Source organism: Metopolophium dirhodum, chromosome 7 (genome assembly GCF_019925205.1).
Source record: "Metopolophium dirhodum isolate CAU chromosome 7, ASM1992520v1, whole genome shotgun sequence".
Lineage (NCBI taxonomy): Eukaryota > Metazoa > Arthropoda > Insecta > Hemiptera > Aphididae > Metopolophium > Metopolophium dirhodum.
In genome coordinates, this window is record NC_083566.1 from 31376991 (window position 1) to 31400665 (window position 23675).

Below are 23675 nucleotides of genomic sequence, written 5' to 3' on the forward strand. Positions count from 1 at the left end.
GTTATTTGTTTGTGATTATTAAAGATTCGTATACTGTTAAATTATTAGAATAAAATCACAATACAAACTTTTCAAATTATAATATATAAAACCAAAATAAAATTAATGAATGTTAATTTTTTTTCAAATTTAGATATTATGTAATGAATGATAATCTAGTCCCAGTTCTTATGAACATCACTGATTTAACATATCAGGTACCTTTAAACACCTAATATATAGTAAGTAGGTACCTTAGTAGGTACCTATTTTACAAAACAAATCATGATTAAAATACACATTTTATAGTTATTGAATAATTTTATTAACATGGAATAAATTAATAAATTAACAAAATATAATGTATATTGCACTGTATAACTATTTATAAGATATAAAAATGTAAAAAAATCTTATAATAAATTGTAACCCTTATAATTAATTTTTTATCGAAATATAAACATTTTTAGATAACTTTGGCACGTTTTGATCATACAATACTTTCCATGTTGTTGTTGTCAGGTAATACACTTAATGATTTTGGCATTTTACCGCTTTCTATGACAGGTACCGTGCCATTTTCCATTAAATCTAAAATCATAAAAATGTATAAACCTTCTTAATATCAGATAGATACCATGTTTTTAGTTATTGTACATAAGTCCAGAACAATATTGTGTATTTGTGTTAAGATATTTTGATATACCTACACTCTATTCTGTCACTAATATAAAACAATATTGTAATAAAAACTGCGTGTTGTGTTTCAATACGGTAAATATAAGCTGTATACTGTAGTGCATTCTGTAAAACTGTCTAAACAAAGTTTCGTTGAAAGTTTGTTCCAAGTATAATTTTTAGAATTTGTAGAACACAAATAGTTTGGGTACCCACACTTAACAATATATTAGTATTTCACTAGGTATCATATTATTATGTTATAACATTTAGCTATAAATATATAATCAGTATTTATCACAGCCGATTGTATCAATATTTTTTTATCATATTATAGGAGAGGGGGTAAGCATTTACAATTCTCGATTCACATTTTACATTATTTTTTTATTCAAATTTAAGACGTGATCTTCATTTTGTATTAAAGTGATAACTATTATAGGTATTGGTGATAAAATAAATTCTACTTACTGGACAACGAAGGTGATGGGCCTTGGGAGTTACTAAACATTTTGGTGCTATATCCAGAATCATTACATGGTATATCATCGTGACGTCGAGCTGTCAGGTAGTCCAATCGCCATCGTAAGTTTGGGTCCATGACCGTGGTATCAATAGCACATTCTGTTCGAAACCGGTTCTCCAACTCGCTGTCGTTGTCGCTCACTTCTTCAGCCACCTGCACAACACAAGTTTACATTTGGTGCTACTTATGATTCCATTATTACAAGTTCATAAGAAGTTTCCGGTCAACGAATATCGATTATATTATGTAGACACGGTTAATTATTGAAAATTTACGGTTCTTTTTCATTTAGCTTTAGATATAACAGACTATTATTGTTTCAACCTAACCATAAAATAAAGCATAAACCAGTTTATTTAAAATATAGATGCGTATTACGTAACACGGACAATTTTTTTTTTCAGAATTTAAGATAAGTATTAAGTGCCTACCTAATTGATAAAAAAAAATAATTTATATTTAATCGTTATAATATAGTCGAATAATATATACATACGATTAGATGATAATTATTAATTTATGATATTACATCTGATTCCAAAATAGAAGAAAACAGATATTTCTTACAGTCTTACCTACTTCAAATAAATATATTAAAGAAGTATTAATTTAGTTTTAATATATCATACTATAATCTATGATTATACTCGTTTCTTACAATTTCTAATTTTTAATATCATGTGTAGTGTAGGTATGTATAAAAATTAATTAAATTAATTTCTAATTAATTTGACTAGGTATCTATATTCTATCATATTATAAAACTACGACTAAGGCCAACTAAGATACAACTCAAAATTTATATTTTCATTTTATATGGTAAATAAATAAATAAGAATCTCTGATTAAGGGTTCCGGTGCCAGTTTTTCAAATTTTCCACAGTTCTAAAAAATTTGAAAATTAAATTTTATATTTTAGTTGTCACCTCAATTATAAGACTTTTCCACTAATCTACTACCCGATACCTATGTATGAGGGATGGGGGACTTTACGGGAATAACTCTCAAGCTTTGTAGAATTGTCGGATTTTGATGACCATTTTTTTTATCTGAAAGAAGAAGACTTCCTACAGTCCGCATCGATCTCTGATTTTGTATTTTATTTCAAATAATTGTATTAAAAAATTTGTAAAAAAATGCTTTTTATCTTGTATTTTTTTAGACATATTTTAAAGTTTGAGAATAAAATATTGAAAAACAGAGATCGATGCGGGCTGTAGAATATTTCCCTTTAGCAATTAAAAAAAAAAAAATAAAAAATTTGGTTGATACTTGATTCTAGAAGGCGGTATAGTTATTCCCGCAGAGTGTATTTTTGAGGACAAAATGGCATCGGCACCATTCGTCTTAAGAGGATGCCAGCGCACTATTATGTTTCGTGTGGGTCAGAGAGAGAAAACAAATACCTATAATGCGCTGACTGCGCTGATATCCTGATATTATATTATAATTTATAGCCCATTTTGTAATATTTATGATTTATGATTTATCCATTATTTTTTTTTTGAAACTTCTTACATAAAAACAATGTAATTAATGTACTTGGTAAAATAAATAAAATAATTTATCATTATTTAATTATTATTTTATAATTATTTCTTAGTTACCTGTTGGAGCTTTTCATTTGATCGCTTCAGCTGTTTCTCAACGGAACACAATCTCCGATTAATATTATCTTCGGTACGACAAATCTGCCGTTTTAATTTTTTCGTATTGTGGTCTAATCGAGCTTCTAATTCCTTGAAAAAGGGCGCACAATAACACGTGTACCCTACTCCTACTGGTCCTTTTCTAATGTTTCCAGCCAAGTCTAGATAATATTGTTCCCCTGCGTGTAAGGGTTCTTCAGGCAATGAGTTCAACTTTGGTTTCGGGAACTCCTTGGTATCCGGAAAATAATGGCAACCGTAAGGAGACCATTGTTTTTTAATATTCGTATCGGTTCGTTTTTTACTCTAAAATCATTATTATTATAAAATTAATTATATTTGTTTTGATTAATTAAATATAAATGCACATACATCCTTTGAATCTTTTTTCGTTTTTGAACTGCTACCTTTCTTTTTGTACATGGGATTCTTTAAAATTTCTAAAATATCAGTCAAATTTTTACGTTCTGCTATATCTCTGGCAGTTTCATTTTGCTGAAATAAAATAAAACATTTTTATGTTTAACAATGTGTATAAAAATAATATTAATTTTTTTAATGCATTTTCCGTATAATTGTAATGTATAATTGATCAATTAGGTTTCATTAGAATTTAGAATTTAGTGTTTCAAATTAATATGTATAAATGATAGACCTACATTGAATATATTATAAACATTTTGTGGTATACAGTTAAGCAGTAATAGTATGCGATTCACTGTACGACTATTGGTACTTAAATGTTGTCATTAAATAATTATTTAATGTTTCGCTTCAATAGACAAAATAAATAAAATATTAAGCACACAGTAACAAATTACCTTATTTTTTAATGCAATATTACATTTAGCTTGCAAAATTATTTTAGTTAATTTCTTCCTGGCCATAGCTGCGGCAATATGCAGTACCGTATCACCATTCTGTTTCACATTAAAAACAATTTATATTAATTTTTTGGTTTAAAGTTTATTACGATCGTGCATGTGTTTGTTAAAATTATCTTTGTACTAACTTTATTTTGTTCGGAAACTTTACACTGAGCACTTATTAATATTCTCAATACTCCGGCGTGTCCATACCTGGCGCTTGTGTGAAGTGGCGTATCACCATACTGAAACATTGAAAAGTAACAATAAATATTTAGGTATGTTACTATAAATTCCGCTTTTTGCACTTTTATATAAATTTAGATCTGGATTTATTTATTATATATTTATAATACACTAAATATACATATAACTTATTAGTATAATTATTTAAAATTTGGATTTTAATCGAAAAACAACTTTAACTATCCTTTAAAGAAACATAAAGAATATCGTACCAGATACAGTTCAAAAGTACCTTACACATTATGTCAACAAAATCACACCCAGCGTTCAGAATTAACACAAGCGTGTCTAAACTCATTTAACGGTTTGTTTTATAATCTGCGAAACAAAAACATTCATTACGGTTATCAAAGCGTTTATAATGGTTGAGACTATACTCTGATGGGATAAGCGAAAATAGATGACATTAACCGAAATACTGGAACCAATAATTGAGTTCCTGTTGAATTTGTTCCAGAAAATTGAAGTAGGTACTTTACACTACCTATATACGTATTTTTGCAGCTAGCATAGTAATTGTTTAGGTACTAAGGTACTTAGGTACGTATATCAGTGAATTGGTAAAAGTGTATTGTTTGTTTTATAAATTTAGTCAAAAGATAGGTATACGATTGTTGTACATATTATTGTGAGCTAAACAATAATTAACCGTACGGTGATCATTTACAGTATGTTATGTAGAACAAGCTCAAAAGGGAAATGCAAAAAGAAAACGAGAATAATATGTTCGATTGAAATAATATGACATATTGACTAGAAGAACCGGTACAAGTCATGGAGTAATTTTATTCCGGTTCATAGTACCTATTATATAAAATAATAAATAAAACGCATTAAATCACGTACGAATATATAGGCGTATATTAATCTATACGTTCTCTAACGGCAGCCGTATATACCTAACCCGCTTACCCGCGGTGAACACTGATCAGTGAGCACAGCATCTCTATAAAGATGGCCGTTGTTGCAAAACAATAAAACATGCACGGTGCCTACTTATAACACACAACTATACACAATGCACGCAAAGCCGCAAACCATCATGCAACTAAATCTAATCTATAAAAGCACACGTGTATAGAAATAATATAGAAAAAAACGATTTTCACAACTTGATATATTATTATAAATAGTGCAATATTGTTCAGCTGCAGGGTATATCCGTTTTTATTTTTCAATATATTAATACGTCAAAGCCCATCTATTTTGAACGAGCATTATGATTAGGTTATAAAATAACAAATATTATTTATCCTGCTTACGTTATTTTGGACATCCGGATCACATCCGGTGAGTAGGAGTTCCCGGCAGCTTTGGTTGTGTCCGTTCTGGCAGCACAAATGCAATGCAGACGATCCGCCATAATTCTTGCGGTCCAAGTCACTGCCGGAAGATGCGAGCAACGCCACTGTTTTGCTGTAACCTTTCCAGCTGGCCTCGTGCAGGGCCGTATTGCCATGCTATATTATAAATACAAACAACCAGCGTCATTATAACAAATATGAACTATTTATTATTATTAATTATACGTACAATAATATAGTATATATTATACGTAACAAGTACCAAAGTATATTATATTAGATTCGAGAATGTTATAAATTATTAATGAGTGGTACGTGATTGGATTCTGAAAATAACTTTAAGTATGTACCTACATTTAATGACGAAACAAAACATTAGTTAGAAATCGATTTTACATTGTCCAAGAAAATTGTATTTATCTACAGCTATAATTATATTTTATTTATATTTTTAATGCCCTAGGGCTTTATTATTTAAATGACCCAAAGGTCTTTGTAACTATAATAAATTATCATAATTAAGTCTAGTGGCTGAAACGTCCCATGACATATAATACAGGCCGTACATGTATACATAGACCATGTTGTTACGATTGAAAATTTGACTTAAGGGTGCTTAAAATTTGCCCCCTCCAAAAAAATAGTCTTTTAAGTCATATATTCCACCATTTGTTTATTGCACAGCCTGTATGTAGTACCTATATTATATTAGTGAGTGTAACACCCCCGTAATTCTCCATCAAGTTCTATCAAGCGTGCAACGTGCAAGCATCCGTGTATGGACTCAGTAGTTTTTAAATAATATATAATATCCTACTGTACCCGCTATATCCTGTTATTAACCTTTACCGAAATAGCACGTCTTATATCGTAGAAATATACCGTGCAAGCGGGATATCGCGTGCCTAGCAATATAAACCCTGCGAACGTCGCACGCAAAAGTGAAGCTAAGTTTGCCTGCCCACCCCCCGCTCACTCTAATAGCTCGACTTAAGCTCACCAGGTTGTCGTGCAGGTTGACGTTGGCGTCGTGTCGCAACAGCAGCTGCAGCACGTCCAGGTGACCTTCGGCCGCGGCGATTTGCACGGCCGAATAACCGACCGCATCCTGGGCGTTGGCGTCCACGGACCCCGCGGCCAATAGTTCGGCGACCGAGCCACTGTCGCCCGTCGAAGCGGCGTAGTGCAGTGCCGTCCGGCCATCTTCTAGCATCGGTCTCTCAACCGGGTTCAGATCCACCATTCCAAGGTTTTGGCATTATCTGTAGGAAAACGGAACACGGTGTAATTACTTGGTGTTTTTCACCTTCGAATATGAGTTTATGCAAAAATTTAAAAATAAATGTTTGCATAGGGAAATTTCAGGATAGGTTTGCCCGTATATAAATGGTTTTTACGCGGTGATTAAAATACATTATATTATATCAGACATCAGTTCATCACTGCAGTTTGTGTATATAATTCAGTGTTTGGCAAGTTCCTTATAAAAACGAATTCGTTCCGTTCCTTGTTCCTTAAAAATAAAAAAGAACTCGTTCCTTTGTCAAATGAACGAGTTCATTTTTTAGTTTCAAATAAAATAAAAATTCTTATTTAATCATTAATGTATTTTTTTCATATTCATATTTCTTTAATTTTTAATTATAATATATACCTACAAGTAGGTACCTACATATTTTATAATTCTAGTTTGAGATTTTCTTCAAAATTAAATTGTTAGCCGACGTATGCCGGCTGTCTTATTGTTTATTGTTATAATAATAATTATATTGAATATAGGTAAGTACTCATACTAACGATTAATGTCGATACTCGATAACGATCACTAATTGGAAATATACATTATAGTATTATACACATTAAAAAAAAATATAGATATCTTAATTTAAATTATTTACATATCTATATGTAAATTATTGGAACTATAGAAAAGAACGAAAAATGTAGTTATTTTTCCTTGAAAAAAAAGAACTCTTTCATTTTCTCGTTCTTTTTTTTATAAAAAGGAATTCGTTCCTTCCAAACACTGTGTATATTATAATATTATAAATGATGAGTTATAAACTTCCTATATGAGCTATATAATATTAAATATTATGGCTAGATTGCGTTTTTATTTATGAGCATTTATTATTTTTTGTCATAATATACTTTATACTAATCGTGCTGCATTAATATAACTATATATAGATTCTATTATTTTGATACTGTGCAGTGCACTTATCAATTATTATACCAAACAATTTAAGTCACATTAATAAATTAAGAATTAGTTATATGTATAATATATATATATTTTAATGCTTTAATAACCTAATTAAATTCTGTTTTGTATTTATAAACAGGGAAGTTTTATTTTATAGAATGATGTTCAAAATTGAAAATAATAACTTTAAATTAAAATTCAAGAATTCATAAGAGCAGAACAAATATACTTTTGCTTTATATATCAATACATCACACGTACGCGAGGAGTACAAATTTAAGCCAAGTACGTCCCGCCGGTCGCCAGAGAATATCCTAGCGTGGTTATATTTCGTTACAGAACTGCAGTTCATGTTAGGTACAAAATATTGAGAAAGTTCCATACAAGAATTCCGAACTTGGGGTGCTGACCTAACGTAGCTGAAAATGTGTGTATAATATAATAATATTTATATTATAACAATACCTATATGGCTATATTACTGGTCGGATACGAAGGTTGCCAACTATCGTGCCAATATAAAATACAGAATATGTCATATTATGCACAAGTGTGACGTATTAAAATAGATATTTTTTATAGAATGGTTATGGTTTATGTGTAGGTAATAGGTATATGGATTACTTACTAAACACATTGTGTGTAGGAACATTCGACGGTTCAATGGAACGTTAAACACTCGGTATAATTTTAGTAGAAAGAGCATAAGTATATAAGAAGTGGGTCCCGGAGTACAAGAGGGCGGGTAACCTACAAGTTGATGAGTGAAAGCCATCACGAGTGTGTATATGACATGAATGTTGATTGCTATACGACAAAGATGTTTATTTTTAATTTTAATAATATTTACTCGATATAATTAATTTAAATTAATGAATAAGCTTTAATTATTTTAAAGACAATATTATTATGGTAGGTATTATAATTAATATTATGACATGCATAAATTAGTAATAAGTACCTAATACTTAATAGTTAATAATATCTCTATATAGGTAGTAATAAATTATTATTTTCATCTGGTAATATTGTAATAATGCTTAATATTAATATGGTTTAAAAACTTATATTGAGTATTGCTTGTACGTACTTCTTAGTTATTACTTATTAGTAACCAGTGCGTCCAGTGGCAAACCTGTGTTAAGGGCATATCCCCGTGGGCTCGTCTTATACATTTTTTAATTATAAATTATATGTGGTACCATCGATTATAGATAAATACTAAATACTACAGGTATTTATAATCAATGGTGGTAGGTATATAATATATTGAAGAAAATTTGTTTTTATAATTTTAAAAAAAAATGTTTTATGTTATATAACTATTATGATAGTTTTTAAGTTTTAAAAACTATATTATTAACTAAATGCTATTTGCTTTCTGTCATATTAACATTTTTCATTTTTATATAGTTAAAATATGCATTTTATGACTTGGCTAGTCATTTATAATATTGAATATTAGTCAATTAATTTACTATTTGCTTGTATTTATGCTCGTATGCTGTAGATTGTAATCTAATTTTATAATAGGTACATTAGTTTTATATTTTTGCATAACCATTTTTATGACTATTCTTTTTAGTATTAACATTTTAATAATTTTTAAACTACTCGTTTGGATTTTGAATTACCTAGGTACATAAAAATTTTCAAAAAAAATTATCCACTAAATAATTTACAGTAGAAATGAAAGGTTCTCATTTAAAAAACAGAAGTTTGTATCGCCACAGGACACTGCTTAAGTAGTACAAAAAGTTTCAATGGCCGCTAAATATATTTAAAAATTTCAAAAATCAGATTTTAAATTAATTTATTATTAAAAGAAAAATGTGGATGCGCTTGGTGAATCATTCAACCCCTACAAACCAGGCAGTATTTACACCTGCACTGTTAATAGTTATAGACAATGTAGAAATCTAACATTTAGTCACTACAACGATGAACTATATATAGGTATATTATCTGTATTTCAATAAAGTATGAATAATATGATGTAGGTAATGAAACTATAGGCTATAGCTAACTATAAATGATTTTAAATCCCTATAGGTACTTCCGAAATCGAGTAATATTTATAAGTTTAATAACATTTAAAAGCTTATTTTAGATTTTGATTCAAGCAAAAGTATATCTGTATATATTATAGTGTAAGGTGTAACTGTAAAAATTAACAGAGTTTCAGACGTTACTATACCTCAGCATGATAAGACTTTTGACTATATGATGACAAATTGCATAATAAATTTGTAAATTATGTACTCTATGCACTCGGGTGACCGTTTCCCTTACTGAATGACTGAAAATATCGCATTTGTACGCACCACTATTGTTTAATTCTTTACTTTTACTTTATTTGAACTAGCCTTGGGAACAGATGTATGTTATATATATATAGGACATAGATTATAGACGTTATAGTCATTGGGTACCTAATTCGTTTCGTATTCAATTAGTAACCAGTATAGGTACCTAAGTATTTTCTACACTGTATACTAGTATACGCATACCTACAACAGGCTACAGTCATTAAATATATTTATACTCCAGTGCAGACTGATGAGGATTATTATATTATATTATGTACTTATCTTACATATTATTTATCCTTACCATGAATTTATTTGTTTATGTACTGTCAACTATTAAGATAGGTCTTATGGTTCAATTTTACCGTGTTGATCATGTTTAGATTTCTCTTTGTTTATTACATATATAAGTATATTTTATGTATGGTCATATAGACATTCACGCACGTTCTATCTTTAAAACTTCTCAATACAAAAAAAAATTAAGCTAGCAAAATTGAATATTCATGAATTTTAATTGTGATTTGTCCATAGATAAATTACGTACCTATAAAACAACAACAGGATCTTTAATCAGGTGTATGCTAAAAATATGTAATACCTATGTGTATAGTTACTATTAATTCAAACAATACTTTTCATACAGTAATAAGAGAAAGAACTTAAATAAGTCATTACACAATTTATATGAATTTAAATTTCGAGTAAAATGAGAATGTTTTTTCTCATATTGCTATAAATAATTATATAAATATCAATAACACTTAATTTTATGTGTAGGTATATAGTATATGAATTCATATTAGGTATGTAGGGAAAAACGATATCTATGTTGTAGTGCATAAATTATTAATTCGTTTAAACATTTTCTAATTATATAAATGTTGGATTTACATTTCTATAATATTCTCTTTTTCATTTTAATTTGTCATAAATTATATTAAGTACCCATTGTACAATATCGTTACTAAATACTTATGTCGATTTTTGCTTCAACTCAATAAAACAATAATAGATATATGTGGGTTTTGTGTGGTGCGGTCAATACTCTCAGCTGCGGAAATGCTCTGAGTATGTACGTATCGACCAGTGTTGCTAGCTCCCGGATGGGTGACCACCCGTGATTTTTAGCTACAAATCCTTGCCACACATACGAACGTGTTTCAAGTTTCAACCAACTGTTCCAACCGTTCCTCCCCCTACAAACAAAAAAAAACAGCTAATGGACATAGTTGCCAGGCTTAAGCTCAATAAAAAAAAAGAAGAAAATAATGGATATAGTCATATGGCATTTAGCCATATAGGTACTTTAAATCATACAAAATATTGTTTTTAATTTCATATTATTGATTGTAGTTAAAAAAAGATATATTTATTGTTCTTTCAGGTTTTACATCATATATATATATACAGTGTACGCTAATTAACATAATCAAAACATTCGTACGTATTTGTTTCTCGAGAAACCGCCATATCTCATATTATATACCTACTCTCATTTCAAACTCGTGACTCGTGAAGCATAATGTTATATCGCGTTTCCTGTTGGGAAATCCATCTGGAACGAACACACGTACCGAACTTGAACAATTTCTTTTGAATTGAATTGTTCTAATAACCAAGCCAAATCATTTTACCATACAATATAATTATGTATAGGTATAAAAATAAACCGATAAATGCGACTTGCGCGAGCATTTTGATTATATCTGTATACAAATAGCCAGATATGTACCCTTTTATATGCATGTTTCGAGTTTATATTTATTCTTCATTCTATATTATATTGACGTGTGTAGACAATAATACTTTTTTACGGTTCTTAGCAGATTCCAAATATCCATGGGTGGACGTCTAATATTTTCATATTGTATTGTATATACTTACGTACTATGTACTTATGTACTTATACGCGCACGGTTGATGTAGCGTGACAAATTGTAGATGGCATTCATGTCCGCTCGTTGTTAGTACATTTTATTCTTTCTGTGTATCCAGGGCACATGGTGTATTTTTAAATTACATAACGGATATGCAGATGATGTGTACCTATTCGAAGGATCGTAGGTAGGTATAATAATTGTGTGTAAAATATAATGAGAAAAAAATCGCACAATGATTTTCTGTGCAAATAGTGGATGCGACGTGCGTTCTCCTGCACTCGTTTGTTGTTTTTATTTTTTTTGAGAGGTAAAAATATTGTACCTACGTAGGTACAACGTACAACTACCAAATATTTACTATCGGGAAAAAAAATTAATCGAATTTACGATAGATTAACGCTAGTGACTGGCAAATTCGATTAGTTTGTTTAAAAGAAGGACGTGATCAATAATAAATTTGGACACGCATATATATTATATTATCGTTATTACCACAGCTAACGCGCACGTTTTTATAGATAGGTATTATAATATTATGTGGGTACCTATAGGCTATAATGCTATATAGCATGATATATACCTTCTCTCTTATTATAATATATAAACCTATCTAAAATATAACAAGGAACTATAATATAGTTTATACCTACAAGTCATATTCTGTTTGAATCTGACCAACAATAATATATTGTGCATTCCTCCAATCAATTCCTATTGTATAAAATATGCAAATTTAACCATAATGTAAGTCCGCTTGAATAGGTCTATGTTCTGTTATATCTAATTTATAATTATACTAGATACAAAGGTTTGTGGTGTTTTACAAAATGTAATGGTAATACCTGAAAAGGAATATTATGAATCATTTAAAAACAAATTTTAACAAGGCCACAAGGGAGTTTGTTTTTTTATACTTTTTCTGGAATATTAATTATTAATTTATGTTTATGTTAATATCAATCTTAAAAATATGATGTACCTATATTATTATGATTTAAGGTTTAAAAGTATTACAATTTACATTCTGATTTCTAACTGTATGTTTCAATAAGTCTACTATAAAAAATAATAATAATACAAAATATTCGTACAGACGAACAAAAAGTAAAAATACAACATTCATATAATTTACTTGTCACTGTCTAAAAACTACTGTTATAACAAAATAAATTGACATATAAACGTTTACCTAGATACTTTATAAAATAGTATTATAATATTATTATCCTATATAGTATATATGAATATATGACGTCTAAATAAAGGGCACTTATTTTTTTATCTCAACATAACCACATACTTACGTTACATTTTTTTACGGAACCCTCTGGCTTTTTCCTAGTTAATCATACTGGCTACTAGACGATATCTTTGTAAATATAATGATTTTTTTTTAACTATTATGTTTTAAACGAAAATGAAATTGGGGATTTGACTATATATTTTATAATGTGTACAGTTAAAACAATGGAACAGAATTTTTAAATCCTAACACCTGTGTGAGTATAAGTAAAAATACTAAAAAAATGTGGTCTTATGAGTCTTGTATTATTTAGAGGAGTTTGTGAAGTTGAGGAACGAATTCCATTGCAGATGACAACATTATAATAGTAAATTTAACTACAAGTCTATATACGTATATATTTTTTTTTTTTTTTTTATTAGAAATAAGCAGTCTATACAATTTATATACAATAAGCTTATATGCTAAGAGAAAAACAGGACGTGAAAATTTGATCAAGAAGCCGCCCACTGGCAACACTTAGCATGAATTATTTATATATATATATAAACGTATATTAAAATTAAATTAATGGGTTGGGATTTACAGAAATTAACGTATTTGGACTTTGACACTGTGCACTCGAGTCTTGAGTGGACAATTTTCCTCATTTATTCTCACAGTCATCAAATACTTAAATATAATGAACTTAACATTAGCATAAGTGTAAAACTTACTCAAGTACATTCATTCTAATCACTTTAGGCGTATCAGTTAAAATCATGTATCGCAATAATATATAAAAATATTTTTCTTTTTTTAAGAAATCAGTGGTTTTGTTAAATTGCGTTGTATTTGTGGTTTATGATGTACTTATATCGTTGAAAGTGTTTATGTTGATTTACTTCAACTATTATACACATAAAAATTCGGCTATTACAAATTTGTAAATTACATTAATAATTATCATCGAGATTCTAGACTAAAAATAGCTATATTAAAGTATTCAATTAGAAAAATGTATGTATAAAAAAGTGGGTAGGTGGATGTTGCTCTGCTGTACAGTAGGTTACAAGTGAGTCAAAGTATAATGGATTGTATTAAACTTGAATCCAATGATATAATATCATTGTCTAAGAAAAACGCTCGGAAAAACGATTCTGAGCGATCACGGTTTATCAGTCTGGATTTTTTAAATTTGTATTATTTATTGTAGCCTAGTTAAATTAATATTATAATATTATAATTTTTTATTCGTTGCTACGGTAATAAACAAAGCGTTAGAAATTAAAATCCCATTGTAAGCGGTTTTTCGTAATTTGTCAGTAGTTTTTCTCGTGGCATTAAATAACTATTGAGAAAATCAAAAAGGGATCTCTCTAAAGTACCATCTTGATCCAATTTACTAAAAGATAAGGTACTATATGTTGAAATCAAAGCACTCCTTCCGGTAAAAATTTTGTATACAGGATATAAAAAAAAAAAAACACCATTGTAAAACCACTAGCTTCCTCGCTCCGCTCAGAATCTAAAAAAATGTAGCTGTTAAGTACATAAATGTTTAATAAATTGATTTTAATTTTGTCATATTATCTACTTTTGGATGATATTTTAAACAATTATCAACAAAGACTATTTAAAATAATAATATGTAATAAAATCAATGTATAAAAGAAATGATCTAGCCATCCTACACCTATACTTGAGTAATGAGTATACTATATATTGTATTATAATAGTATATTATATATATATATATATATATCGTTTACAGAGTAGAACAACAAATTTAAACATGTAAATATTAACAGACAGATACATACTTATACCATATACTATATGCGGAATAACATAAAATAAAATAAAAATAAGCTTAGTAAGACAAATGGTAACTATTATAGCTGGGATATATTTTACACTATAGATTATAAATGAATGTCCAGATTTCGTATTCAAATCGAATACATCCCTATTAGCTGTATGGATATCATTTAGAGTGCCTTTGAATGGGGGTACAAAGGTAAATCGCTTCCTCGCAGTGTACCCTAAGCAACGGCCTAGACGGCTAAAGATTTGCCAAAACCGACCGCTGTACTGTCTCCCTGACCTCACAGCATTTGTGAGCAACAACACCAACATTAATACCTACTATAATATAGATAAGGCATAGGTACCTATTTTAAATAATATATAGTATTATAATATTACTATCGATGAATATTCCATTATTTCCATTACAATACAACTTACAATTACCTATATATTAATACTAAATCATTAGTCATATATTATATGATTACGTATATATAACCACTCTAAATAAAATAAATAATTAATGTAATTATACTTATACGACTCACGTTTGACGAAGAACATGGAATACCTATGGATAGTAAATAAATGTAAATTTATGCCGAAAAGAAAGTGATCGGCCACCGGCAGAAGCAGAAACTGTGGCGAGCTGATGCAATTTTGAATAACAATATCAGGTCATCAGGATATGAGGAATGTAAAGTAAACGTGGACGTGGGTGGATATCGTCGGTTACCAGTGTGTTTGAAAAAAGAAACGTACAAAGATCGTTTGCTATAATAGATTTTTCTTAATGTTATAAATATATCCAAACAGTACGTGTTAATTATTATTATATTTAAAATTTAAATTAAATTAAAAAAATATTCACTTTAATATAGAGCATTAGAGCTGCGTTAACCCTTTGTAATTTAATATGAAACATTTATATCTGCCATTATAAAATTAATTTTTTAAACTAAAATCCATACCACATATTGAATATGTGCTTGGAAAAACTGATTACTGTTCCATTAGTTCCATTTCAGTCTTTGAAATACTCTATATATATTAATATATAATGTAATAACTATTTGACTACGGTAGTTTCGATTATAAAATAAACCACTGAGCTTAACGATTTGCTAGAAACTGGTTACGGAATTAAAATCAATTTTTAGAAATAATGAGACTTGTAGAAAATCATCTAGTCATGAAGTCCCTTAGGCTTGGGTTAACGAGTGGGAGAGAATAGATCATAGTATACCTAGCCATACGGCCAGTAAGTATTGTGAAATGTGAGTTTAAAAATGCATTTGCAAAGATAAAAGAAAAATATATCATAAAATGTATACGTATAAGGCTGTAACGATTAGTAAATTTCTACATAGTGGAATTATTATTAACCACTCACTAAAATATTAATAAAAGAAAATTAATGGATTATAATGTGTTAATGTATATAAATATATAGTATACGAAGGTGTATGGATAAATAAAATGCTGTGTTTAAGTGTGAGGTGTAACATAATTTCTCGCTCAATTTCTCAAATATTTGTCCATGTTATGGAAATGTCTAATGTGTTATACTATATACATTTATATTGTATGTAATATTTGTATTGTACATTTGTACGCATATGGTATACCTATGTATAATATAAATTATGTATGTCGTTTCTATTTTCCCAGGACGCCTAAACATTATTGTATCGAAGGCGTTTGACTGGCGGAACAGATGAACAAAATGATAACATTTAACACTATATATTGTATAGTCGGTGTACAGTTATTAATTTTCTCGCAAAATCCACTGTAACATAGCCATTATCTGCGTTCATCATAACGAGTAATGACATAAGGCAATATTGCGATAATGGTAGTATATTATTTTATTTTATATTGTGTTTGAAAAAATACGACTTTCTCATTATTCAGCAATATATAATATTGCATGTGATCGAAATTGGAATAATAACCATACCTATAGTCAAACAATCGGAAATACGTTAAAATACTTTATAAAGAGAAAGATTCTGTATTTTTTTTAGAGAGAACAATAGCTATATTTTCGTGTTTCATGTTAACACGTTTACTTATTTTAGGTGAGATTATAAGCGATCGAAAGTCACCGCAGGGCGTTATACATATACTCGTAATTTTAACACTAATAGTAAAATATATTTTTCACGAACAGAGAACAGACAGAAACGTGTGATAGAATAATTTATATTGCATATGGTTTTTTACTAAAATCAAAATTAAAGTTCATCATAATTCAAAAATATTCATGAAATATTTTATAACTGTGATATGTTTAAAAAGTAATGAGATGGTAGTGATGACACTGTAACTGTTAGTTTGTAAAATAAATGTAAAAACGTATGAAAAATGGTTTAATATTATCTATTTATATGCGTAAACATGCATGGTTCTTATTTTTTATTTTATTAAATGAGTAATTTGTAGAAAAAAAAATATATACATACATAAATTATAGAGGGATAGACGTTTATATATTTTCAATGAACCATAAATAATGTTACATAAACGATAACTAATAATAATATGTAATATGCTACACATCGGGTGTCGAACAATCAGAGTCTTAATAATTTCGTACACTACTATACATAATATACTGGATAATTGGTATAGGTATACGTATTTCTATATATATATGTCCATCAGCCATAATACAGTTAATAATTGAATCATAACAACTTGGGTGGTATAGGATGTTTCATAGTACAGCAAAAATAATCATAGTATCTTCTTGATTAAAATAAATAGTATTATTGCATTAAATAGTAAGGATAAAATTAAATTTTAGCTCATGATTTATAGAATTAAAGATTCTATTGGTCGGTATCTAGGTAATTTAATTTAAACAAAATAGGCTTAGAATAAATAAAACCTTTTCCTCCATATTAATATTATATTACTTGTTTTGCAGGCAGCAACAAGTTTAGCTTAAACATAAACTTTTTAATAATAGATAGTAAAAAAAAAATAAATACAATTCAAAAGGTTAGGTTGTTTACAAAAAATTACACGATGGCAAAACTAATACTCATAAGAAAGATATAACGTGCGCTCCAAGGGAATCGAACATTTTGGAGTTTTACTTATTATAGAGGGAGAGAGACGCGAAAAAAGGATAAGGTTTTGTTGAGTGAAAGGTAAAAACCTAGTATGTGGCCAAAGTCACATTCAATTTCGTTTTCGTGTAAAGTGCAGAGGTCAGTAGAATTAATTACGAGACTAAAAGAGTATATTGGAAGAAGATTGTGATCAAAACGCAGGCTTGTGAAAGAGACAATATTGTAGTCTCTGTCGAGTCTTCGCATAGTCGCTGCACAAGGATGATATGAAATTTAAAGAAAAAATGTCTGTTCCACATTTTATACATACCTATTATAATTAGAAAACATTTTGATTTGAAAAATCAAAAAGGTATATAGTATCTATTTTATCCCATATTCAAATAATTAATAAATTGTAAAATTATAGAATTATTTAATGTTTAGTCGAGGAAATGTATGGCTTTATGGGGGGACGGGGTAACATAATAAATGTCTTAACTATGACTTCGATATAATTTTCATATCAGATCTTAAAATAATTATAATAATTAGCTATTAAGCATTAATAACTAATGAAAAAACTGTTTGCAAAAGTATTTTGATGGTACCTATGGGCAATGAATACTTTTATACAATGTTGTATTATCATTAATTTGAATTTGAAATAAAACAGATCAAATAAATTATAAAAATGAGATTTTAAATATACTTTTGCGTGTGTATAACTACTATATATTTCTTATACACGCAAAAGTATAATTAAAAACTATTTAAGTAAACTTTTTTTTAGTAAGTGTAATCACAAGGCTGGTCAGAGCCACGAGGACATACCTATGCAATATGCCAATATGCATATTATGTCATATATACGGAAAGACATTGTGCATTTATTTGAGTTTAATATAATATTATACATCGATAGTTATTTAATTAGTGTAGGTATATTATGATATCTAGATATATGAATATGATTACATTTTACAATAGTTATACTATAATATTTAATTTTACACATTAATAATATGACAATATTAACGATTCGTTTTGTTGAAATAATTGTAACCGAATTACATCAAAATACGTTGATACTTGATAGTGACATTATAATATTATGTCCGTATGCATAGTCAATTTGTGTGTCACACAAGACATAGTTTAACATGTCTTATGTGACACACAAATTGACTATGCTTATTACATCCGGACATTAGTATACAATATAAATATTATATGATTGAATGGTTAATTTGAAAGTAATAATAGTTATACGACAATATTTAAGTCTGCAAAAATTGTAAAAGTGTAGGTCTGTATGTCTGTGTAGAACATAATTTACAGTTAAATGCCTAAATGAAATAATAATGTTGTACATATTTACTTTAAAACGTGCGCATTGTACCTATATGAAAAAAATCAATAATTTAATTTCAGTATTTTTATTTACATTTTGATTTAAAGCATCAACAAAAATGTTTATTAGTTATTTACATTATTTTTTTCTTTGTGTTTATTTTTAATTAAAAAAATTACAAACATTATAATGTATGTATGCGATTATGTTATTATATTATATTACTATACAATAACAAAATTATTAACTAACCTTTAGTGATACTGTAGTAATACTGTATAACAACCAAGATATTTAAGAGATAAATAAAAATATATACTATTGTAATATTGTTTATTTTTTTATGATCTTTCTGAGACCTAACTTTAACCTAACCTAACTTTGAGGGTGGATTTTGATGGCAAATTGTATCTACACCGAACTTTAAATGGTCAAAAGTAAACGATTCCCAGTAATTTTTTTAATAATCGGGAAAAACAAAAAAAAAAATTAAGGGTAAACGGAAATTCTATGTTTTACTGGTAAAACCGAGGTTTTGTTGGTATTCATACTGGTACCGTAGGAAAATATATAAATATAAAAATGTGAATCAGAACATCGGCGCCAGGAGATTGATCAGACGCCACACGACGCCCATACGAAACGAATTCATGCAAGGGATACAGTTTGGTCAGATTGTTAATAGTATAGGCATTATAACGATTGTTATGATATTGGAAGAAAATTGATCAACAGTATTGAAAAGTATAGATGGGGAACTAACGGTCTCTTATAATATAAAAGTATACACCGCGCCGATACGGGAAAATAAATAATAATTAATAGAACAAGAAACCGTGGGATTTGGTGTAACATAAGTTGTTATTATTAATTAGTAATTACATAATATAATAAGTACCTATTGAACATTTTAACTTGACGTTTTCAAAAAATAGTTTTAAGTTTAAAACAATAAAATAATATAAATATACCTATTTAATGAGTGAAAACTGTAATATAATTCTCAAGCTGTAATTTATATTACCTACCTACTATATTTACTATATTTTATTATAATTAAAATTGTAAAACTATAAAAATAAGAATCTTAATATAATCTTAATCAATATTACTATTGGTTGTAAGCGCATATGAGAAATTGATAAAATGTATTTAATTCATAATAATTGTAAAGAGAAAACGATAATTCTCAAATTTTCTTTCAAATATAAAAAATATTATTATTTTACTTCAGGTGAGGAGTTAAACTCCAGTGATTAGAAAAATTCAAATTTTGTCAATTGGTTGTTACATATTAATGTATGTAGACACTAGACATGCATGACCTTATTATTAGTTATATTTATAATCATTAAAAATAACATTTAATTTAAAAACTAGTTTTTAAATAATAAGTCTGCATGCAGTTTCAATCATATTGAAGTATGTTGTTTTACTTCTTTAGGTCAACCTAATTTCATTACCTACACCTCTTCAGACTTTGTTTAATAACAAGAAAATTACATTGCACTTATAATTGCTACAAACGAGAACAATCTTTTAATATAAGGTCATTCTAAGAAAAAACTATATAATTAAGTACCTACCTACCTTCCTATAAATATTTAGGTAGGTATTCTACCTAAATATTTTTATCGATAAATAAAATAGTAACACGCATTATAATTCCTTCGTTAAAATATGGTTAATATTCAAAATTTAAAAAGATATTATTTTAACTCATAAAAATAAAAATATTACATTAATTGAACTATTTCGGGTACTCGGTGTTAAACAATTAAGATAAATTATAAAACACATAATGTCGTAATAGGTATATATACGCTTATACATAGAGTCCAAATAGTCTTAAAGAATTAACTAGCTACAAATTAAATAAAGTTTCAGAAAATAGATTTGTCTTTAATTACATTATATTGTATATACATATTATACTGATTTATAATATATAAACACGAAACAATTCTTCTTTGAATTTAAACTACCATATTAAAATACTAGTTTTCGAGGATTAAGTTATACTCCTGTCATAGTGTCATTATTTTTTGTGCCTACCTGTATATTACCTATGTTGGATATATATATATATATCTGTGTGATTGACGACTGTCAATAGTATATTTAGTTATATACTTATATTAAAATCAGTAGCGTCGCTAGGTAGTAGGCAAGCTTAGTGTTGCACACAACATAATATTATATTATATTATATCCACCATATTCAGTATAATAATATGCTGATTTTATACATTTATACCTATTAGCTATACACATCTGTTTAGTGCATAATTAAATGTTTTTTTTTTTTTTTTTAATTATTGCGGAATTGCTTTGTTAATACACGTTATTGTATATATTTTTACATTATCGTTATCATATAAATATTGTTTTTCTTTTTTAGAAAGTTGGCGGTATTAATGAAAACATTTCATCTTGCAGTAATGACGTGCAGCTGTATTATAAACCTTTACATCATATCATAACGTTAGATATAGATGGGCTTTCCGCAGTCGACAGGAATACCTCAAACTTGAGTAACGGGCAGGAACAATGATACCCAGTCAACATACAGTTAATATAGGTACAAGTGTACAACGCACCTACCTGTTGGAGAAAAATCCAAATACGTGGTGCACACACGGCGGTTCGGCGTCAAAAATCCGGAGGTCGACGAGAGGACAGCGGATCGCATACTATTATAAGATGTATTATAGGTACACCACAGAATCACATATTCCCGAACACGATACGCGCTTACCATAAAATTATTATGATTTATGGCATGCAGCCGGACGATTCGGCGGGCGCGATACACTTTTTGAAACTAGATAATCGCGACAACGGCTTGCCGCTGTCCAAGTAGGTGGACGATATATCGTGGCGATCGCTCAAAAAACGCACACCGCGTAAGTAATGAGCACAATATATTATTATAATGAGTGTAAACAGTGAGCGGCAATTTCGTCGTTTGTTTAATATATCATTGTGATCGCACGACGTAGGTATAGGCACTATTATAACACTACACCGGTCTATGTGTATTACCGGGTACGACCGACGACGACGATGCGTACGCGACTACGCAAGTGACTCGCGATGACCACCGCGGTCCGGCATGGCCGTGTTGGTATATGATAGCAGCCGAGAGACGGTTACGCGCGTACGTGGTGCGTCGGAGTCTGGCGTACGTTTATGACTGCCGAGTGCTGCTGCAGCAGTCGCCGCCACTGCTGAGCAGGAGTAGGTAAAATAACAATAATAATATATGATAGGTATATAATAGTGGCGATGGTATACCTGTTGTGGCGTTTACGTATACAGGTGCCGAGTGCCGACTGCCGGTCCCGGTGTTGGCGTCTGGGAGTGTGCCGGTAGGGGCGGGTAGGGGGGAAACGGGTAAAAAGATGATGATAATAATAATAATAATAATGTAAAGAATTTCGGTGAGGGGACGACGCCGCCGCCGTGCACTGTAGTTGGTATCGTATAGACTACAATATAGGAGGTACGTTCCAGCAGAGTGCCGCGCAGATACGCCGCCGCCGCCGCCGCCGCCGCAGTGCCGCACATCCTGCCGACATCGACGGGAGGTGTATACCTGCCCGTACGATATTATATACTACATAATATTATATTATATAGAATATACAATAATAATCGCCGATGCCCCGGTTTAATGCCGCCGTACGTACGATAAATATATTATATATATATATACGTTCGGAAGAACTGGTTGTGTGCGCGCGTTTTTTTTTTCAACACGATGTCCATGATGGTTATTAAAAAAAAAAAATTTTAATTGATATGTTGAGGTTTATAATAACAATCATTACATCGAGGAAAACGATATTATGCATTATAATATATAATATTGTATTATATGTACGGGGTGATCCATTTAACGTAAGACACTAACTTTTTTGAATATATTTCAATTACAATGTATATAGTTACATAATTTTAAGTCGTTACAAAACAACGTTTATGGAGAAAAAATTGATATTTTTATTATTTTTTTTCACTATCGTATTGTAAGTGCTTACACTTTATTTTTTAATAGTAACTATAACATACACTTTTAATGTCATATTATAAAACATGATATTATTTGGAATATTTCGATCTATACAAATATAAAATTTGGACAATTATTATAGTTATAATTTATAACTTATAAGTTATAACTAATAACTATTAACTAATAAGTAATAAGTATTGAGCTTAGACGAACGGAGTAGTGGACAAGACCACAGAAGGCCAAAACCACTCCGAGCTGCTATTATAAACTTTGAAGACTTAGGTATAACTCAAAAACAACTCATCCAAAATTCGATTTTTATGTATCAAAATACTCTGTAAAATATTCTGTTTTGCAATAAGGAATCAAAATTGCATGTTATCATTAAAAAAAAAATCATATAAATTTTAAAAATGATAACAATAAAAAATATAGAAACATTTTTTTTCAAATAGTTTTTGAAATATTAAATGTTTTACGTTAAATGGATCACCCGGTATATATTTGTATGTGTAGGTAGTTAGCACAAGTATTTTAGTGGATATATTATAAATTATTATC

General features: G+C 29.0%; 1 protein-coding gene across 2 annotated transcripts; it reads right to left on the reverse strand.

The window, feature by feature from the left end:
- Positions 1–282: 282 nt before the first annotated feature.
- Positions 283–22350, reverse strand: LOC132949086 (ankyrin repeat domain-containing protein 6-like). Of its 2 annotated transcripts, none has more exons than XM_061019862.1 (9): positions 21697–22350; positions 6249–6510; positions 5207–5404; positions 3845–3943; positions 3654–3752; positions 3205–3327; positions 2791–3138; positions 1129–1336; positions 283–570 (listed from the first exon to the last, which is right to left on the reverse strand). In XM_061019862.1, the coding sequence occupies exons 2-9, from the start codon at positions 6489–6491 to the stop codon at positions 470–472; spliced, it is 1419 nt and encodes a 472-aa protein (XP_060875845.1). In that variant the 5' UTR covers positions 6492–6510; positions 21697–22350; the 3' UTR covers positions 283–469. The 2 variants fall into 2 exon arrangements, with proteins under 2 accessions (XP_060875845.1, XP_060875844.1); XM_061019861.1 differs by having other exon boundaries at positions 21701–22346.
- Between the last annotated feature and the right edge of the window lie 1325 nt (positions 22351–23675).